This window comes from Humulus lupulus, chromosome 9 (assembly GCF_963169125.1).
Source record: "Humulus lupulus chromosome 9, drHumLupu1.1, whole genome shotgun sequence".
NCBI lineage: Eukaryota > Viridiplantae > Streptophyta > Magnoliopsida > Rosales > Cannabaceae > Humulus > Humulus lupulus.
The window spans coordinates 53718914-53738293 of NC_084801.1; the positions used below are offsets into that span (position 1 = coordinate 53718914).

Genomic DNA, 19380 nt, shown 5'->3' on the forward strand with positions numbered 1-19380 from the left:
GACTAACAAGATACAAATGATAGATAGAGAATGGTTTGAAAAGTTGTAATAGAATGTTGACAGGCCTATCAAATTGGTGTTGTTAGTTTGTTAAATTGAAAGTATAAGCAATACACAGATCTGATTTACCAAAAAAAAAACCACAAATATTTTCCCCAAAATTGTAAGAACGTCATAATCTATTTACTTTGTAAAAATGTCACTCGGTTCATATTTATTAGAAAAATACCATTTTTTAGAAAAGTTTAGTGGGGTCTTGTCAAAACATGCAAAATACAGTGTCTTTAGGCAATCTAGAAACTAAAATATAAAGTTTCACTGCAGCATAATAAAAACATAAGCCATAACATAAAAGTTTATAAACATTCTTAGCGTTTATCTAGATCATTTTATTGCTCATGGAAGCCACGTGACATACATGCTTAGACATTGGAACTCCCCACATCACACAGTGCGTACCAAGAAGAAACCCTATTGTCTACCAGAATGGGGGAAAGTAAGGGGTGAGATAAAAGCCCAGTAAGGAAGTACAGATAAAATACAACAAGTTACTAAGAAACACAAAACAATCTACATCCATATCGTAAGCTCATAACACATCGCATCATATCGTAATCATAACATAACCATACTCTTTATTTGAATAATATCAACATAACAAATAAAGCAAGCAAGTTCTAGGAGGCAACTGGTAAAGCATAACCTCGGCGCGTCCTCCCTATGAGGTACGTCATATCCTTAGTAACTAATTTGCTGTGTCACATTCAACACGCTAGAAAACTACTGCTTTTTGTACAACATACAAGCATATATACAAACAGCTCATTTCATAACATAAAAGCTCTCTCATCTCATAACCTAATAGCTCATATTTTTCATAACATAATTAATTATAATAGCTCATACTTTTCATAACATAATTCATAGAAATTCTAGCTAACTTCCTTACCTCATGTCCAAGCAAAATAAAGTGTGGGGTACTTCACAACGAGCCTAGAATAGCAATCAAACACTTGTCTCAATATCAAGTAAGACTAAGCATGCTAAACAAACATACCTCGCGTGTGCATGGGCCATGCACACGTGACGCAAGTTGCACCAACATTTTAAGCATACAATACTCCCACATAAAATCATAAAGAATAATCTCACTTCTATTAGTGAATCCTTAATGTTTTCAAAATAAAAATCATGGATTCAATTTAATAACAAATAATTGAACATAAAACTAAACTTGCATGTAGCATGCATACGTGGGAGGGTTCTTTAATGTAATGTCCCAAATTACCTAATAAGGCTTAGAGCCTTGATTAGGAGGTCACGATGGCAAATTATGGAGAATTATTTGAATATATGTGATTTAATTATGAAATATGTGTTTATGTGATATGTATGTGTGTGTGTGTATCATTATATGATTACGTGAGTTATATTATAATATGACTAGATACACAAGTTTTGGTGTATTAAATATGCATGTGGGCCCGTTTCTTATTAGAAAGGTCATTTTTCTAATTTGGCATGTTACGAGTATATTTGGAATATATATGCATATAGGTCATATATGTGTGAGATCACATCATTATGTGGATATATTTGGGTTACTCGGCACAAGGTGATCCTAGGGAGCGAGTTAGCAGGAGAGTCATAACAGGACCAAATACCCGTCTCCGAGTGAGTCAAGGAGTATTTTGGGTATTTATTACATTACCGGGATATCGGGTAATGGGAATAAATAATTGAGGATATATTCTGAGTTAGTGAGATTAGGAAGGAATTTCATAAATTTTGACCATTTTACCCTCGCAGGTGTTTTTGGTACCCCGAGCTTCACGATTTGCTTAGAGTTAGTTGAACTCTAAGTAACCTACACACAAACAAAAAACAAAGGAAAAACACTCTCATCTCTTCCATACTCTCTCTCACTCGTGTACACTCTCTCTTTCAATTCCTTGGGATTTCTTGTGATTTAAGGGGAGTCGAAGCTAGCTTAGGCTCGGGATTGCTTGGGGAAAGGCTTAGCATTGTTTTGGGAAGCAGATGTATCGATTTCTAGCCTTAATTCTATATGTTTCCTCTCATTTTAGTTGAGTTTTAGAGTTTTGAAAACTCAAATCCGAATTTAGTTTTGTGAGGGGTTTTAAGCTTGTGTTTGTGGGATGGTTTTAAGGCTTATGAAGTACTAGGTTGATTGGGAACTTTTTTTTAAGGGCATGGCTATGTTTGGTTGGGCTTTTGGTGAGTTTTGGATTGAAGAAAACGGGGGAAAAACTGGATTTTCATGTCGAGTTGCGACCCTGTTCTTGGGGCGCCACGGTTCTCATGAACGAAGGGAGAAGAAGGTGTTGAATCTCCATTTTGAGTCGTGGCTCTTGTAGGGGCAGGCTGCGGCGCATGTGTTCCAGAGGAGAGCCCTTCGTTTCTCTGACTAGGGGCAGACCATGACTCTTTTTCCTTGGGTCGCGATGCTTGAAGGGCTTTTGACCCCCGGGGGAAGGTCTTGAGTGTGAGAACTCAAAATTAGGGGCTCGAGATCGATTCTACTACCGGGTTTAGTAGAATTCGACGTCCCAGAGGCTAGGACTCAGTCTAGAAGCATTTATTCGCTCATTATTGACAGTATTCTATATTATGGTTGTGACTAGGTTACCGCTAGGGGCTCAGAAACAGGATCGTGCTCGAGGGTCGTTCTTATTATACATTGAACTCGGACCTGAGGTGAGAAAATTGCACCCAATATGTGATATATGTGATTAGGACTTCGCCCGATTGTTAAATATAATTATGAATAGGGCTTGGGCCCCTGATAATGAACATGATTAAGATTATGCTTGTGATCGTTGATTAAGCATGCTTGAATGCCCTATATCCACATAATTGTTAAATGATATACGCTTGTTGCATTATCTACGTGACTAGGGCTCTACCCCGTCAAGGAACATGGTTATTACTGTGTTTGTATTTAATTGGCTGAGATATATGATTAATATGTATGCATACTTGTATTATCTAAAGTATGCTTATCTGTATCCAGTTATCTGTTTATTTGATTTTCTGAATATCTGGTTAACGCATTGAGTTATTAGTCAAGGGCGGAAATAGTGTGTTGTGTGTTGGTCGAGAGGCTTAGGCCTAATCAGGGACGTACTATTACGTTGGTCGACCCTATGGTCGTTTTGAAAAATAAAGCGTTTGGCTAGCTCTATGGATAGTTACTCAGAGCTAGGGCAAAGGGCCGTAGTGACCCTATGGTCACTTAGCTAGGGCATAGGGCTTCGGGTTGACTCTATGGTCATCTATTCAGGGAAACGGGCCCCAGAATGATCCAATAATCATTTACTTGCAATTGTATGCATGCATGAGTAGGTTATTACTGCTGGGCATGCTAGATATGCATCTGGAATATGTATTTACTATTCATGCACTTGTTTATAGTTTCTCTTGCTGAGTCTTGGCTCACAGGTGCTATGTGGTGCAGGAAAAGGGGAAAGGGAAGCTGGACCAGCCATAAGTTGGAGAGCTTCGATGGCAGCATGTACATATGCGGTTGCTCGACCACCACAGCCAGGCTTATCTTGGAGGAACTAGGGTTGTATCCCTTATTTTGCGGCCTAGGTCGGCTTGGCTTGTATTTTGATTTTTATATAACATTTTAAACACGTTTATGTTATTTTGGGATCCCATGTATATACTAAACGTTTAAATGAAAAGTCAACATTTCTTTTTGACCAAAAATTTTAACCTTAACCTTTATCATTAACCTTAGTTACACATTTATAACCAAGGGACTTGATTAGCAAGTCTGACACTAATAAAAGTACATAGTGTAACGGTCCTAGATTAAAAGGACGTTACATCTTGGTATCAGAGCTACCAAGGTATAAGGGTTCCTGAAGACTAGTCGGGCATGTACACTCATCACTAAAGACAAGCTCGACTCAGGGTTCAGTAACTATTTATGTGATTAAGTGTTTAACTATTTAAATGAACGTATGTTCCTTATCTGCTTGCCTTATTAGGGAGCATGAGGTTATCTGATAGGGCCATGTCCCTTGATTGTAATGTGCATTATAGAGAGATTCTTATTAACACTATGATTGATTATAAATGTTAAAGAAATGCTTATTAGTGTTGTTAATTGCATGTAGGCCAAGAAATGCTTATTAGCGTTGTTAATACTAGCAAGGACTTAAGAACATGCTTATTTGCATCGTTATTTGCTTATGAATGCTAGAAATGCTTATTAGCATCGCTATTTGTTGATGACTATCAGGAAGTGCTTATTAGCACCATGGTTGAATATATTATGTGTTGGCATGCTTATTAGCATTGCATATGTTTGTTTTTTCAGTCTTGGACTGCCAGGCGGCAAGAGGTATAGTTATTACTTACCTAACGGCTGAATTTATCACTTCAGAGTGGGACAGTTGTCAGTATGCTTCCTCGAAGGTTCGCGAGGTTGGATGGCCAAGAAATACAGGCCAGGGAAGAGAATGACCAGGGCCAGGCCCTACAGCCAGCTCCAGAGAACTGGCAACAGGTGCTTGATGATATGCAAGTCATGTTACATAGGCAAAACGATGAGATTCACCTCTTGAGATAGCAACAGGTTCCAGCGGGGAACCTACAGCCCGTAGTACTAGTAGTGATACATCCAGTGGTACCAGTGGTAGTACAGCCTCAGGCAGTGGAAAACAGATGGGAACCCCTGTATGAGAGGTTTAGGAAACAACACCCTCCATTTTTTTAGGACAGCTCACACTTAGTGAGGGTTGAGCAGTGAATGACAATGATAACCACCATCCTAGATTTCATGAGGGTAGATGGTAATGTGAGAGTGGCCTATGGCACTTATATGTTTCGGGAGGATGCCCGAATATGGTGGGAATGGTATCCCAGACCATAAATGTAAATGCTATGGAATAGGAAGGATTCAATGGTATCCCAGACTTTGTTTAATGAGAAATACTACAACGACGCAGTTAGAGCTGCGAATGTCGAAGAGTTCAGCAAGTTACTTCAGTGCAACATGTCAGTGACCGATTATGCTTTGAAGTTTGACAGATTGGCAAGTTTTTCCGGGGACCTGGTGCCCACTGATGGGACCAGAAGGGAGAGGTTTCTCTAGAGGCTACAACCTATGATAGCCCGGGATGTTTGCATCACTATTGTGTCAGGAGTGACTACTTACTGTAGTGCACCAAAAAACTTTTTTAGTTTATTAAATTTTGTGCTTTGTTTTATTAATAATTATTAAGAGATAGAAATTTATTTTTAATTGTTTGAATTTTTTGGTAGGAGTTATGTGAATTTAATTTTTAATGTTTTATTTATTTAATTCTTTTAATTTGTAAGAAAATGAGTTTTGATCAAAAGAAAGGATATTCATTGATCAATCAAATTGAATCATACAAAAGGGAGCAAATGACAACCCTCAGAACTTACAAAGATTTTACAAACTCAATCATTTGCCTTTCTCTAGTAGATAGGTGCCTAGAATTTACATTAAGAACTCTAGCTTTGACTGCTTGCCTAATCAGATAATCTATTGTAAATACAGTGAAACAACTCTCATTAAAACAACTGGCATTTCTATTATACCAGATAAAATAAGTACAAGCAACAAGAGAAGCAGCCATTAAAGAGTGCAACCAGTCCGACTTCCAGTTAGACAGCCATGCAATCCATTCCTCAAATTTTCCAGGCCAAGTGATTCCTCCAAGCCAACCAGATACAAGTAGTAATACCTTTCTAGAGAATATGCACTCGAAGAAAAGATGGCCATGACTTTCCTCCACAAGATCACAAACTGGACATCTAAAATTTGCTACTGATATGTGATGAGCACCAAGTAAGTCTCGAGTGAGCAGATGGTGGTTAACCGCCTGCCACAGAATAAATCTGTGTGTAGGCATCGAGAGCTTACTCCAAACAGGTCTGGCATAAGCAACACACTCGGACATCAGACGCTGAGTGTAAAAAGAGCCCAGCTGAAATTTTCCTTTGATCACTGCAGCCTCCAATTCAGGTCTCGAGATAGTTTGACAGAAGGATATCATTTTCCTCCAGTACCAGCTAGAATTAGCCTTAGGTCTATAATCCCAGATACTTGCTCCTTTCAGATAACACAGTTTACCCATTTAACCCAAAGTTGGTCTTGTTTAGATTCAATTGCCCAAATATACTTAGCAAGTCTTAGCTTTTTCCAAATAGCCCCCTCACGAAATCCTAAACCTCCAAAAGGTTTAGGCCGACAAACTTGCTCCCAAGAAGTGAAGTGAAACTTACTTCGAGAACCACTCTCACCCCAAAGAAATTGACGATAAATTTTCTCAATATCCTTCTTGACACTCTGAGGAAACATGAATATACTCATCCAATAAGTCTGAATACCCATTAGAACCGAATGGATAAGTTGGACTCTTCCAGCATAAGAGAGATGGCGGTTGGACCAAACATTGAGCCTTAGCTGAATCTTTTTAAATATAACATCACAATCTGCTGATTTCCATTTGGTTGGTCGAAGGGGAACCCCAAGATACTTCAGAGGAAATGAACCCTCAACCAGCTGCGAAGTTTCCATAATTCTCGTTTTAACCTCAGCTGAAACACCTCCAAAGTATATATGAGATTTTGAGTAATTAATCCTTAGACCCGAGGAATCACCAAACTCAGCAAAAGCCTCATTAAGAACTTGAACAAAGGAAATGGTTCCTTTGCAAAAGATAATGAGATCGTCAGCAAAACAAAGGTTAATAAGATTCAATGACTTGCACATAGGGTAATATCTGAATCGATTGTCCTTGGAGGCCTTGAGCAGAATGCGAGTAAGATGCTCCATCACTAAGACAAATAATAAAGGAGAAATAGGGTCTCCCTATCGGAGCCCCTTCCCACCCTTGAAATTCCCTTGAATCCTACCATTTAGAACTAGAGAATAAGAAGATCCCCTCAAGCACACCATAATCCAATTGATGAATCGACTCGGAAAACAAAACATATTTAGTAAATTTTCCAAGAAATCCCAATCAATGGTATCATAAGCCTTACTCAAATCCAATTTCATAGCACATCGAGGAGAGCTATTCTTCCTATTGTATCCTTTAATCAGATCTTGCAAGAAGAGAACATTATAGGCCAAGGACCTCTGTTTGATAAAAGCACCCAGGTTTAGATTAATCAGAGAAGGGAGAACCGCTGCCAGCCGGTTGCACAGCATTTTAGAAATGCACTTATAAATTGTATTGCATCAAGCTATTGGCCTGTATTCAGTAGCGTTTGATGGCTGGTCTACTTTCGGGATAAGTGATAGGATAGTGTCATTGAGAACCGAAGGGATTCTGCCAGTGATGAAGAAATCTAATACAGCCATAGAAATTTCCTTGCCTATATCTTTCCACAGAACTTTGAAAAATCCTGCACCATAACCATCCGGGCCAGGACTTTTGACTAAATTGATACTGAACATGGCTGAGCGAACTTCATGATACGTAAAAGGTTGTATTAAGTGCAGCTGGTCTTCCAAACTTAGAACATGGCCATTATTGATACATTCAAGATCAATCTGACCCGTGGCCTTGCTAGCATTGCCCATTGATTCTTAAAGTGGTGAAAATAATGATCAACAACCTTGGCATAATTATCCACAAAACAACCATTAGCATCAATATAAGAAATTATGCAATTGGATAACTGCCTCTTTTTCAAACTAGCATGAAAAAATGATGAATTTTCTTCTCCAAACCTGAGCCAAGTTATCTTGCTTTTTTGACGAAGATAACTAGAATAAATCTTCTCATGCCTTAAGTAAATCTGCTGAGCATCCTTTTCTTTTGACTATAAATCTGCATTTAAAGGGTCATAACAGAGAGCATTTTGGGCCAACTGGTACTTAGTTTTGCTTTCCTCATAATTACAAGCAACATCACCCATAGTTCTCCAATTAAACTTTTTGAGAACATGGTTAAGTCTTGTGAGTTTACCAATAAGACTAAACAACCCTTGCCCCTCAAAAGGAATAGACCAATTATGAAGAACAACTTCCCTAAATTTATCATGAACTGCCCACATGTTGAAGAACCGAAATGGCTTCACTCCCAAACTACGGAAATCCCCCTGTTTAATTAACAAGTAGCAATGGTCAGAAACCACATCCCATTGAGCATATGTTACAGCTAACGGGAAGCTATCAATCCAGCTATCATTGGTGAACACTCTATCCAATTTGGAAAAAAATCTAGATCCTCCATCTTGTTTATTAGTCCAAGTATATTTAGGTCCCAAAGTCTTCATTTCTGTAGCCTCTCCCAAAGCCAACCATTGACGAGCATCCTCCATCTCTTTAACAGAAATAGACCTTCCACCAAGCCAATCATCAGCATAGAAGACTGCATTAAAATCTCCCATAATAATCCAAGGGGTAACCGATCTCTGAACATTAGCTAAGTCTAACCATAAATTTTTCCTTGTCTCCAGTTGATTAGAACCATAGACAACTGATAGGCAATAAGCCAAGTTCACACCAATTAAAGTAACTCTACAATGGAGCAACTGAGTAGTTTCCTGAATAATTTCTATCTTCATCAAGTGGGCTTTCCAAATGAGCAAAATACACCCCTCCACCATAGAACTACTATAAAACTTCCAACCAGCAAATGATGAGTTCATAAGATCCCTTATTCTGTCCCCTTTTAATTTTGTTTCAATCAGAGCTCCAAGACCAACTTTATTCTTCCTGCAAACATCAAGAATTGCTTGCTGTTTATTCTTACTATTTAAACCCCTAACACTCCAAATCAATATGTTGTTGCTGTCCATTCAGATCAATGGTCAGGGGTATATCAGCTGCTTGTTGCTGGTTTGCTTGTAAAATGCTGAAAGTGTTCCTATGCATATCCGGTTGTGGTTTATCCACAAATTTCTTCATCTCGGCCTTTCGAGGAGCAACCCATTTAGAACCATTAGGAACTGTTAAAACTTCATCCTGCTTAGTGACCTCAAGAGGTTCTTGGTTATTCTGGGAGCTATTGTTTTGAATATTAGTAGCAGATTCACTTGCTGTCTTAACAACTGGGATAGCCTGGTTTGAAGACTCTGTATTCTTCTTTATAGCAAATGGGGCATGCTTGCAGACAGCAGTAGCATGACCCAACTTCTTACAATTAGAACACTTAGTGGGTAACCACTCATACTCGATAGGTTGCTCCAAAATCTGACCTCTCTCATTTAGATAGTGGATATGCATAGGGAGATTTTTTGCAATTTCCATATCAACTAAGATTCTAGCAAATTTGATCATAGTCCTTGCTTTTGTGACCTTATCCACCATGATAGGAGTGCCAATCGTGCTAACTAGAGCACTCAAACAGTTAACACCCCAATATTGCAGCCCAAGACCAAGTAATCGAATCCAAACAGGGACAGATTTTACTGACCTTATAGACACAACATCTGATGACCAAGGTCTGAGTATTACTGGCTTCTTATCAAAATGAATCACTCCAGATTCAAGCACCATATCCTTAGTTTCCTCATCTCGAAACTGAACCATTGTGAATCCAGAATTCATCCGGGCCACACGATCAATGCCAAGGTTACCCCAAATTCTTCTGATAAAACCTTCGAAGATAGCCAGAGGCGGATTTTCCCCAATAACCATGCAAATCAGGGCAGATTTCCAGAAAGATGCCTCTACTTTAATCTCTTCAACATCCAATTGAGCTACCAGCTTACCATCTCGATGGATCGGGTCCTGGAAATGAAGTTGTGTATATAAAAAATTAGGGAGGGATTCTTTAAACTTAGACCAATTTTCTTTAGCCGACTCTTGGAAAGACTGCCCTTCTACTTCAGCTACCTAGGAAGCAGAACGAGATTTCTCAGCAGTATCGACGAGAATCTCTGGTTCCAGGGGCAATGGTTTCTCACTCATCGTCTCAGACATTTCTACCTCCGATTCCGCTCGTTCATCACCTACACTTTGAGCATTGGATGAAGGTGCATGGTAAGTATTAGTGCACATGAGCTATTGTGTGTGTGCATGTGTATGGTTGCATGGTGGGCATGCAATAGAATTTCCTACGGTTAATTCTTTTTTTATTTATTTAAGAATTACTGAACTAAAAGAAAATAAAATGGAAGGAAAATAATGGGTTAGTATATACATATATATAATATTTTATTTTTTTAGATAAGATATTGGGGATCTATTAGTGGTCTTCTAGCTATATTGGGTAAGTTGGAGGTGACTTGTGTGTGTGTGTGTGTGCTAGCCGTGTGTAGAGAGAAAGGGAAAGGAAGAGAGTACTCGACCAAGCTTAGTGGGAACACATGAGAAGTTTCTATTTTTTTGAAGACAATCCAATCATAGCCATAGTTGTCAATTACTTGGATTGTGGGAGAGTGAATCAAGAAAATTGGAAACAAATTTGGGACATTTCCTTTTCCCACTAGCTGGGGTTCGGCCACTAGGGCCTCTATAAAAACAAAGAGAACATGAGGGTTCTCATTTTGGCTTGGTGGCTGCCGTGTGCTTAGAGAGATGGGAGAGAGGGAGCTCGAGTTCTAGAGAGAGGGAGAGAAGAAAAACGTGAAGGAGAAGAGAATAGAGGAGAAGGCCATGGCTAGTCATCTTAAGGTATGGGTTGAGGTTCATAGTCTTATTTTTCCTTATTGTTTTTCTCTCTTCTTCTTTATTCTAAGCAAGGAAAAATGATGGTGGTGATAGGTTTGATTGTGTTGCAAAAACTTAGAAGGTTGGTGGCTAGGGTTCGAAACCCCTAGGGTAAGTATTTGGTTTATGGTGTTTTGTTAGGTACTACTTACTCTTGGATCCAAGATTCATGATTGTTTTTCTCTTCTTTGTGTGGGTATCGAAACACTAGGGCTAATCAAGTGGTGGCTGAATTTTGAATCCTTGATTTCTAACAAGGAAGGTAATGGATTTATCTACCTATGTTGATTGGATGAGTCTATTCTTGGTTATGTTTTTATGGTATTTAATGGTTTGGTCAATAAAGGTTAATGATGGAAGGTTGTTGTTTTGATTAGGAGATGGTTATTGATGATGTTGTTGAAACTTTGTTGATCTTGTTCTTGGGGAGCATGTAGGAGTATTTGAGGATTAGTGTTTTATTTTTTTTGTGGTTATTATGATTATTATTATTTGTTAAATAAAGATTAGGTATGATTAAGTGTTGACAAGTGTAGCGACCCAAATTCGCTAATAAGGCTTGGGGCCTTGATTAGCATGCCAGGAGAGCAATAATTGATATATTGTATTAATATGTGGATTTAATGAGTATGTGATTAGAAATGCATGTTTAGGTGAATTAAATATGCATGTGGGCCCCATTTGGCTGTTAGGGGCATATTTGTAATTTTATCCCATTGAGGGCATAAATGTTATATTTATGTGTATTGTGATTGATACCACGTGTGAGTGGTGATAAAATTATGGTCACGATCCGAGACGGTCCTAGAGAGCAGTTTAGCTAGAAAGTCACAACGGGGACAAATACCCAGCTCGGGAAGAGCTTAGGGGTATTTTCAGGAATTATTGAGTGGCAGTTAGTAATTCAGTAATGGTTTAGATATGTCGGGATTAAACGGGGATTTCTGGGTATGCTCGAGGATTAAGCGGCATATGTTAAAAGACTAAATCGCCTTTGGTGGCATGTGAAGACTTAGGTTGACTTAAGGGGTGATTGGGTCATTTGGCAGCTGGTTACACTTAGTTAAGGGGCTGGGATATACTAGAACCTTTTCGCAAAAATAGAGGAAGGAAAAAAAAAAGAAACAAAATTTCTCAACTCTCTCTCTCATATTCGGTTCCTTCTTTCCCTCTCCTTGATAGTTGAGAGCTTGCTAAGTTTTGAGAATTTCGGACTAGGGAATTGAAGGATTTCAGTTGTTGTGGCTAAGGGAGTTAGCTCAAGGGGGTGTTAAGCACAGAGGTAAGAAATTCATCCCTGTTTTCTTTAAGTTTCCAAGCATGTTTTTGAGAGTTTGAGAATGGAAGTTGAAAGCTGGATTTGTGGCTTGTTATTGTGAGAATTCAGCTTGGGAATCAAAGGGGTTTATCTTGGAGTTAGAATTGGAGGAAGCTCAAGGTCGAATTCTTGTTTGAGGTAAGAATTCCATGCATTTATGAGGTTATGCTCTGTTATCGTTTAGGTTTTATGAAGTTTTAAATCATTTGGTGAACTATGGGTTTGAGTGTGTATTTAAGCTGGTTGATGTTGTTTCTAGATTACTATACTATTTATTTGGGGTTTTAAGTTGATTTGGGACTTGGGAGTACCTTGGGGTTGATTTGGAAGAGTTTTGGCTCGGGAAAATGTTGGGGAAAAACCCAGTTTTCTGGGTTCACGTATGAGAGTCGCGGCCCTGTTCTTCCGCGGCACGGCACTAGGCTGAATTAGGGCATGGGAACATTCTGGGTGCCGCGACCCCTAAAAGGTTGTGCCGCGGCTCTAGGTCAATTCCTGGGCAGGGGAAAATGTGTTTTTGGGGTTTTGGCTCAGGGGGCTTGGGGTATGCTTCCGCTACCTTGTGGGGGGAAACGGGAGGTCCCAAGAGCACGGGATTGGTTTCGGGAGATGATTATAAATTGGTTAGTAATGAGAGTGCTATGTATGTGTTGTGACTAGGTTATCAGCGAGGCTTGGGTTAGAGGACCATGCTCAAGATTTCGGTGCTCAAGAAGCTCGAGACACAAGTAAGAAAATTGTTGTACCCATAGAGCAGAGCGAGGCCCCATAGATGTGTTGCAAGGCACGACCCTATATGATTATGTGTAGGGCATAGACCATTGATTGTGTTGATACATGTTTAAGTGTTTGTTTAATTATGCTATGTTTGTATATATGTGAATGATCGGCAAGAGCCGGGAATGGTGAAGGCCGGGAACGGCAAGGGCTGGGAACGGAGAAGGCTGAGTACGACAAGGGGCCGGGAGCAGCGTTTAGCACGCGGAGTGCGAGTTGCTAGGGTGAGACCCTAAAGGATACCTGAAATATCCTTACGGTGCAGACCGCGAACCCAAGGCCTGGTAAAGCGCTTGGGACGGCATGGCCGTACGTGCTTAGCTTGTTGGCGAGTTTGTTATATACTGAGTGATTGATATGCATATGTTATCTATTGTGTGGAGTTTTTTTGCTGGGCTTTGCCTCACAGGTGCTCTAAGGTGCAGGTAAGGGCAAGGGGAAGATCGGCCAACCATGAGTATGGAGAGCGTGAGGTGACGCGTACATGTCTGTTCTGCCTGGCCGCCACGGCCAGGGGTATTTTTGGGAGATGCCTTGTACTGAATCCTAATTTGTCGTTTAGTCAATGTTAAACATACTTTGAGTTGTAAATGTTTATACACAGTATTTTGGGATCCCGAATGTAAAACACTTATAATTTTCAATGAATGATTACATTTTCAAATTATGTGATTTTAATACAGTTTAGTTACACTTTTGAGCTAAATTCTTGATTAGCAAGTTAAATGCACATTTTAAACTCACTTGGTAACGGCTCTAAGGTAGTAGGGCATTACAACTTGGTATCAGAGTGAGCCAAGGTTTATGGTTCCTGGAGATTGACCGAACATGTACGCTCGCCGTCAGTGACAAGCTCCACTCAGGGTTGGTTGGTAATGATTGACTTATATTTTTGAATGTGTGATTACATGCCCTTTTTGCCTGCTTATTTCATATAGAGCATGATGAATGAGTTAACATATGCATTATGCCAGGGCATGGCCGTTGAGTGTTATATGCTACTTGTGTTATGTGAATTATTGTTTGGTTGGCTAATGTGAATTGGTAGGTGATTTTGGATGTTGTGATCATGCCTAATGAGCGGCGTCGTTGATTGTAGGCATATAGTTGAGATGCCTCGACAATCATCTAGACTCCATGGCAGTCGGGCCGAGGATGACAACCAGGGTCAGGACCCTCCACCTGCCCCACAGAATTGGCAACGGATGTTTGCCGAAATGGAAGCAAGACTGCAGCGAATAGAAGAAGAACTTCGACAATTGAGGCAACAGGCCCCTCCATAGGTCACTGGGTTGCTAGTTCAGCAGGTTGTGGCACCAGTGCTGGTTCAACCTATTATGGAGAACAGATGGAAACCTTTATATGAGAGGTTCAGCAAGCAACATCCTCCCACCTTTGAGGGTGGACCAGACCCACTGCGGGCAGAGCAGTGGATGAATATGGTTTCCTCTATCTTGGATTTCATGAGGGTTGAGGGGAATGAGAGGGTAGCCTTTGCCAGCTACATGTTTAGAGAAGATGCCCGCATCTGGTGGGATGTAGTGGTTCAGAGAAGGAATGTGGCAGTCATGACCTGGGAAGAATTCAAGAACATCTTCAATGAGAAATACTACAGTGTGGCAGTCCGAGCTACAAAGGTTGACGAGTTCATCAACCTGTCCCAGAACCGGTTGACTGTTACAGAGTATGCCTTGAAATTTTACCGGTTGGCGAAGTTCGCACCAGATTTGGTGTCGACTGATGCGGCAAGGAGAGACAGATTTGTACGAGAATTGAATGTTATGATCGCCCGTGATGTAAATATCACTTTGGATCCAGAGACTACTACCTATGCTTAGGTTGTGGACAAGGCCCTTACAGCTGAGGGGGCCGAGGACCAGATTTGGAGAAAGAGCGGTGTTAGGCGCGATGCCAGGAGGACAGTGCCTCCTTTTATTGGATCCAGTCGGGGTAGTGGCTCCAGTGAGCATAAGCGAAAGGCCCCATATTCCTTTGTTCCTCCCAGTTCGGATAGGAGGGTGAGGGGTGCTTCTAGTGGCCGTCAGGGCGGAAGTGACAACTGGAGGAGTTTTCCAGTGTGTCCCCGGTGCAGATGACGACATCAGGGTGAGTCCAGGATCAAGGCCTACTTTGTCTGTGGGAGTGCCAATCATCTGAAGAAGGACTGCTCACAAGTCAGGAAGGGGGAGCCGAAGTAGGGCGACAGTCTTGCACCTACCAGAGTGTTTACTTTGACTTAGACTGAGGCGGAGGCTAGCCCCTCAGTTGTGACAGGTCAAATTTCTAGTGTTGGGTTTTCTTACACTGCATTGATTGATTCGGGAGCTATCCATTCATTTGTGTCTGCTAGAGTGTTAGATCAGTTGTGTAGACCTGGTGATTTGTATGCTAGGGGTTTTTAGACTTTGTTACCAACTGGGAAACTGGTAGTCTCTAGGAGATGGATTAGAGCTTTACCAGTAGAGGTAAATGGTAGGGAATTGTCTATTGATCTGATTGAGCTTGCGATGGACGACTTTGATATGATCCTAGGGATGGATTGGTTATCGAAGTATGGGGAGACAATTGACTGCAAGTGCAGGATGGTGACTTTTGAACCAGAAGGGGAGGTATCCTTTGTATTTGTGGGAACAGTTAGTGGACCGCGGGTACCTATGATTTCAGTATTGAAGACTAGGGACCTAATGCAGGAAGGTTGGATAGGATTCCCAGCGAGTGTTGTGGATACCTCCAAGATTGTTTCGGTTGGACCGGGAGAGACCAGATTAGTATGTGAGTTTCCTGATTTATTCCCAGCAGATCTGCCAGGGTTGCTGCCGCAGTGGGAGATTGAGTTCGTTATAGAGTTAGCACCAGGGGCGGAGCCAGTGTCCAGGACACCTTACAAAATGGCTCCAGCAGAGTTGAAGGAGTTGAAGATTCAGTTGCAGGAATTACTGGATTTGAGGTTCATCAGACCGAGTTTCTCGCCATGGGGTGCTCCAGTGTTGTTTGTCAAGAAGAAGGATGGATCTCTTAGGATGTGTATTGACTACAGGGAGCTGAACAAGTTAACTATTAAGAACAAGTATCCACTGCCTAAGATTGACGATTTATTTGATCAGCTACAGGGAAGTACAGTGTTTTCCAAGATTGATCTCCAGTCAGGTTACCATCAATTAAGGATCAAAGAAGAGAACATACCAAAGACCGCTTTCTGCACGAGGTATGGACACTATGTATTCCTGGTCATGTCCTTTGGATTAACCAATGCCCCAGCATCTTTTATGGATATGATGAATAGAGTTTTCAAGGACTACTTGGACAAGTCTGTGATTGTGTTCATCGATGACATTCTGGTGTATTCTCAGTCAGAGACAGAGCATGAGCAGCATCTGCGATTGGTATTGCAACGGTTGAGGGAGCATAGGTTATATGCCAAGTTCAACTAGTGTGAGTTCTGGTTACCGAAAGTTATATTTTTGGGCCATATATTCAGTAAGGAGGGGATTTTGGTTGACCCAAGTAAGATTGAGGCAGTGAGAGATTGGCCTAGACTGAGCAATGTTCCGGAAGTTAGAAGTTTTTTGGGTTTGGCAGGATATTATCGGCGGTTTGTTGAGGGATTTTCCAGGATAGCTACACCATTGAAAAAATTGACAAAGAAGAAGACAAAGTATGTTTGGACAGATAGATGTGAGAACAGTTTCAAGGAGTTGAAGCGGCGACTGATCACCACACCAGTGTTGAGTTTTCCGACAGATAATGAGAAGTTTGTGGTTTACTGTGATGCTTCCAGACAGGGTTTAGGGTGTGTGTTGATGCAAGCTGGTAGGGTGATAGCCTATGCATCGAGACAGTTAAAGGAGTATGAGCGGAGATATCCCACGCATGGCTGGAGTTGGTTACGGATTATGATTGTGACATCATATATCATCCTAGGAAGGCTAATGTAGTGGCTGATGCATTGAGTCCGAAAGGCCCAGGACAGTTGTTCAGTTCAAGGCAGATATCTGATAAGCTAGCTGAGGAGATGACTTGAGCAGGTATAGAGTTGGTGGTTGGTCGGTTAGCCAACATCACTCTTCAGTCTACACTCCTTGAGAGGATCAAGGAGGTGCAGGGGAGGGATTCCCAGTTGAGAGGTCATAGGGAGAACGTCTTAGTAGGGGCGGCTAAGGACTTCACTATCTTGGACATGGGGTTACTGAAGTACAAGGGTCGGATCTATATTCCAATGGATTCTAATATTCGGCAGGAGATCTTAGATAAATTGCATACCACTCCCTATTCCTTACATCTAGGTACGATAAAGATGTACCAAGATCTGAGAGCTTTGTATTGGTGGTCGGACATGAAGAGGAATGTGGTGGACTATGTGGCCAAGTGCTTAACATGTTAGCAAGTTAAGGCTGAACATCAGAGGCCGACAGGGTTACTGCAACCTCTAAGGATTCCAGAGTGGAAGTTGGAAGATATTACCATGGACTTCATGGTTGGTTTGCTGAGGACCGTGGGATAGCATGACTCGGTGTGGGTGATTGTGGATAGGTATACCAAGTCCGCCCACTTTTTACTGGTCAGGATGACTTATACTGTGGAGCAGTATGCCAGGTTATATGTGAAGGAAATTTTCTGACTTCATGGGGCTCCGAGGTCGATAGTATCCGACAGGGACCCCACCTTCACCTCCAAGTTTTGGGAGAGTCTACAGAAGGCTATGGGCACGCAATTACGGTTTAGTACCGCTTATCATCCTCAGACAGATGGACAGTCTGAGAGGACGATTCAAATATTGGAGGACATGCTACGAGCTTATGTGCTAGATTTTGGGGGATCTTGGAGTAAGTATCTCCCTTTGATTGAATTTTCGTATAACAACAGTTATCAAACGACTATCGGAGTAGCTCCGCATGGGATGCTTTATGGGAGGAAGTGCAGGTCACCTATCCATTGGGATGAAATGGGTGAGAGGAGTTATTTGGTTCCTGAGATGGTTCAGAGGACCAATGAGGCAATAGAAAAGATTAGAAATCGAATGCTCGCCTCTCAGAGTCGCTAGAAGAGTTACTCGGATCTGAAACATAGGAGTGTAGAATTTTAGGTCGGTGACCATGTGTTCCTTAGGGTTTCACCGTTGAGAGGAGTGAAACGGTTTGGTGTTCGGGGCAAGCTGAGCCTTAGGTTTGTTGGTCCCTTTGAGATTCTGGAACGGGTTGGAGAGGTAGCTTACAGGTTGGCGATGCCTCCAGCCTTAGCGGGGGTTCATGAAGTGTTTCATGTGTTCATGCTCTAGAAGTATGTATCTCATTCGACGCATGTTTTGAGTTATGAGAATTTGGAGCTGGACCAGGACTTATCTTATGAGGAGAAGCCGATTCAGATTCTTGACCGGAAGGATAAAGTCTTGTGGAGCAAGACCATCACCTTGGTAAAAGTGTTGTGGAGGAACAGCAAAGTTGAGGAGGCGACATGGGAACTTGAATCAGATATGCGGGAGCGGTATCCCGAGTTGTTCCAGTAATTTCGAGGATGAAAATTTCTGTAAGGAGTGGATAGTTGTAGCGACCCAAATTCGCTAATAAGGCTTGGGGCCTTGATTAGCATGCCAGGAGGGCAATAATTGATATATTGTATTAATATGTAGATTTAATGAGTATGTGATTAGAAATGCATGTTTAGGTGAATTAAATATGCTTGTGGGCCCCATTTGGATGTTAGGGGAATATTTGTAATTTTATCCCTTTGAGGGCATAAATGTTATATTTATGTGTATTGTGATTGATACCACGTGTGAGTGGTGATATAATTATGGTGCACAATCCGAGACGGTCCTAGAGAGTTGTTTAGCTAGAAAGTCACAACGGGGTCAAATACCCGGCTCGAGAAGAGCTTAGGAGTATTTTAGGAATTTTATAAAGTGTTTGGGAATTATTGAATGGCGGTAAATAATTCAGTAATGGTTTAGACGTGTCAGGATTAAACGGGGATTTTTGGGTATGCTCGAGGATTAAGCGGGATATGTTAAAAGACTAAATCACCCTTGGTGGCATGTGAGGACTTAGGTTGACTTAAAGGGAGATTGGGGCATTTAGCAGCTGGTTACACTTAGTTAAGGGGCTGGGATATACTAGAACCTTTTGGCAAAAATAGAGGAAGGAAAAAAAAAAAGAAACAAAATTTCTCAACTCTCTCTCTCATATTCGGTTCCCTCTTTCCCTCTCCTTGATAGCTGAGAGCTTGCTGAGTTTTGAGAATTTTGGACTAGGGAATTGAAGGATTTTGGTTGCTGTGGCTAGGGGAGTTAGCTCAAGGGTGTGTTAAGTACAGTGGTAAGGAATTCATCCCTGTTTTCTTTAAGTTTCCAAGCATGTTTTTGAGAGTTTGAGAATGGAAGTTGAAAGCTGGATTTGTGGCTTGTTACTGTGAGAATTCAGCTTGGGAATCAAAGGGGTTTAGCTTGGAGTTGGAATTGGAGGAAGCTCAAGGTCGAATTCTTGTTTGAGGTAAGAATTCCATGCATTTATGAGGTTATGCTCTATTATCGTTTAAGTTGTAAATCATTTGGTAAACTATGGGTTTGAGTGTGTATTTAAGCTGGTTGATGTTGTTTCTGGATTACTATTCTATTTAT

The 19380-nt window shown here is 41.1% G+C and overlaps 3 protein-coding genes across 3 annotated transcripts; all 3 read right to left on the reverse strand.

Moving 5' to 3' along the window:
• Positions 1–5441: 5441 nt before the first annotated feature.
• On the reverse strand, positions 5442–6059 carry LOC133799721 (uncharacterized). The gene has a single exon (XM_062237724.1). It carries the CDS (start codon positions 6057–6059, stop codon positions 5442–5444), a length of 618 nt encoding a protein of 205 aa, XP_062093708.1.
• An 818-nt stretch (positions 6060–6877) lies between these two features.
• LOC133799722 (uncharacterized) lies at positions 6878–7594 on the reverse strand. Its single transcript, XM_062237725.1, has 2 exons — positions 7295–7594; positions 6878–7147 (listed from the first exon to the last, which is right to left on the reverse strand). The coding sequence occupies exons 1-2, from the start codon at positions 7592–7594 to the stop codon at positions 6878–6880; spliced, it is 570 nt and encodes a 189-aa protein (XP_062093709.1).
• Positions 7595–7836: 242 nt separating this feature from the next.
• On the reverse strand, positions 7837–10021 carry LOC133799723 (uncharacterized). Its single transcript, XM_062237726.1, has 3 exons — positions 9950–10021; positions 8790–9751; positions 7837–8734 (listed from the first exon to the last, which is right to left on the reverse strand). The coding sequence occupies exons 1-3, from the start codon at positions 10019–10021 to the stop codon at positions 7837–7839; spliced, it is 1932 nt and encodes a 643-aa protein (XP_062093710.1).
• Between the last annotated feature and the right edge of the window lie 9359 nt (positions 10022–19380).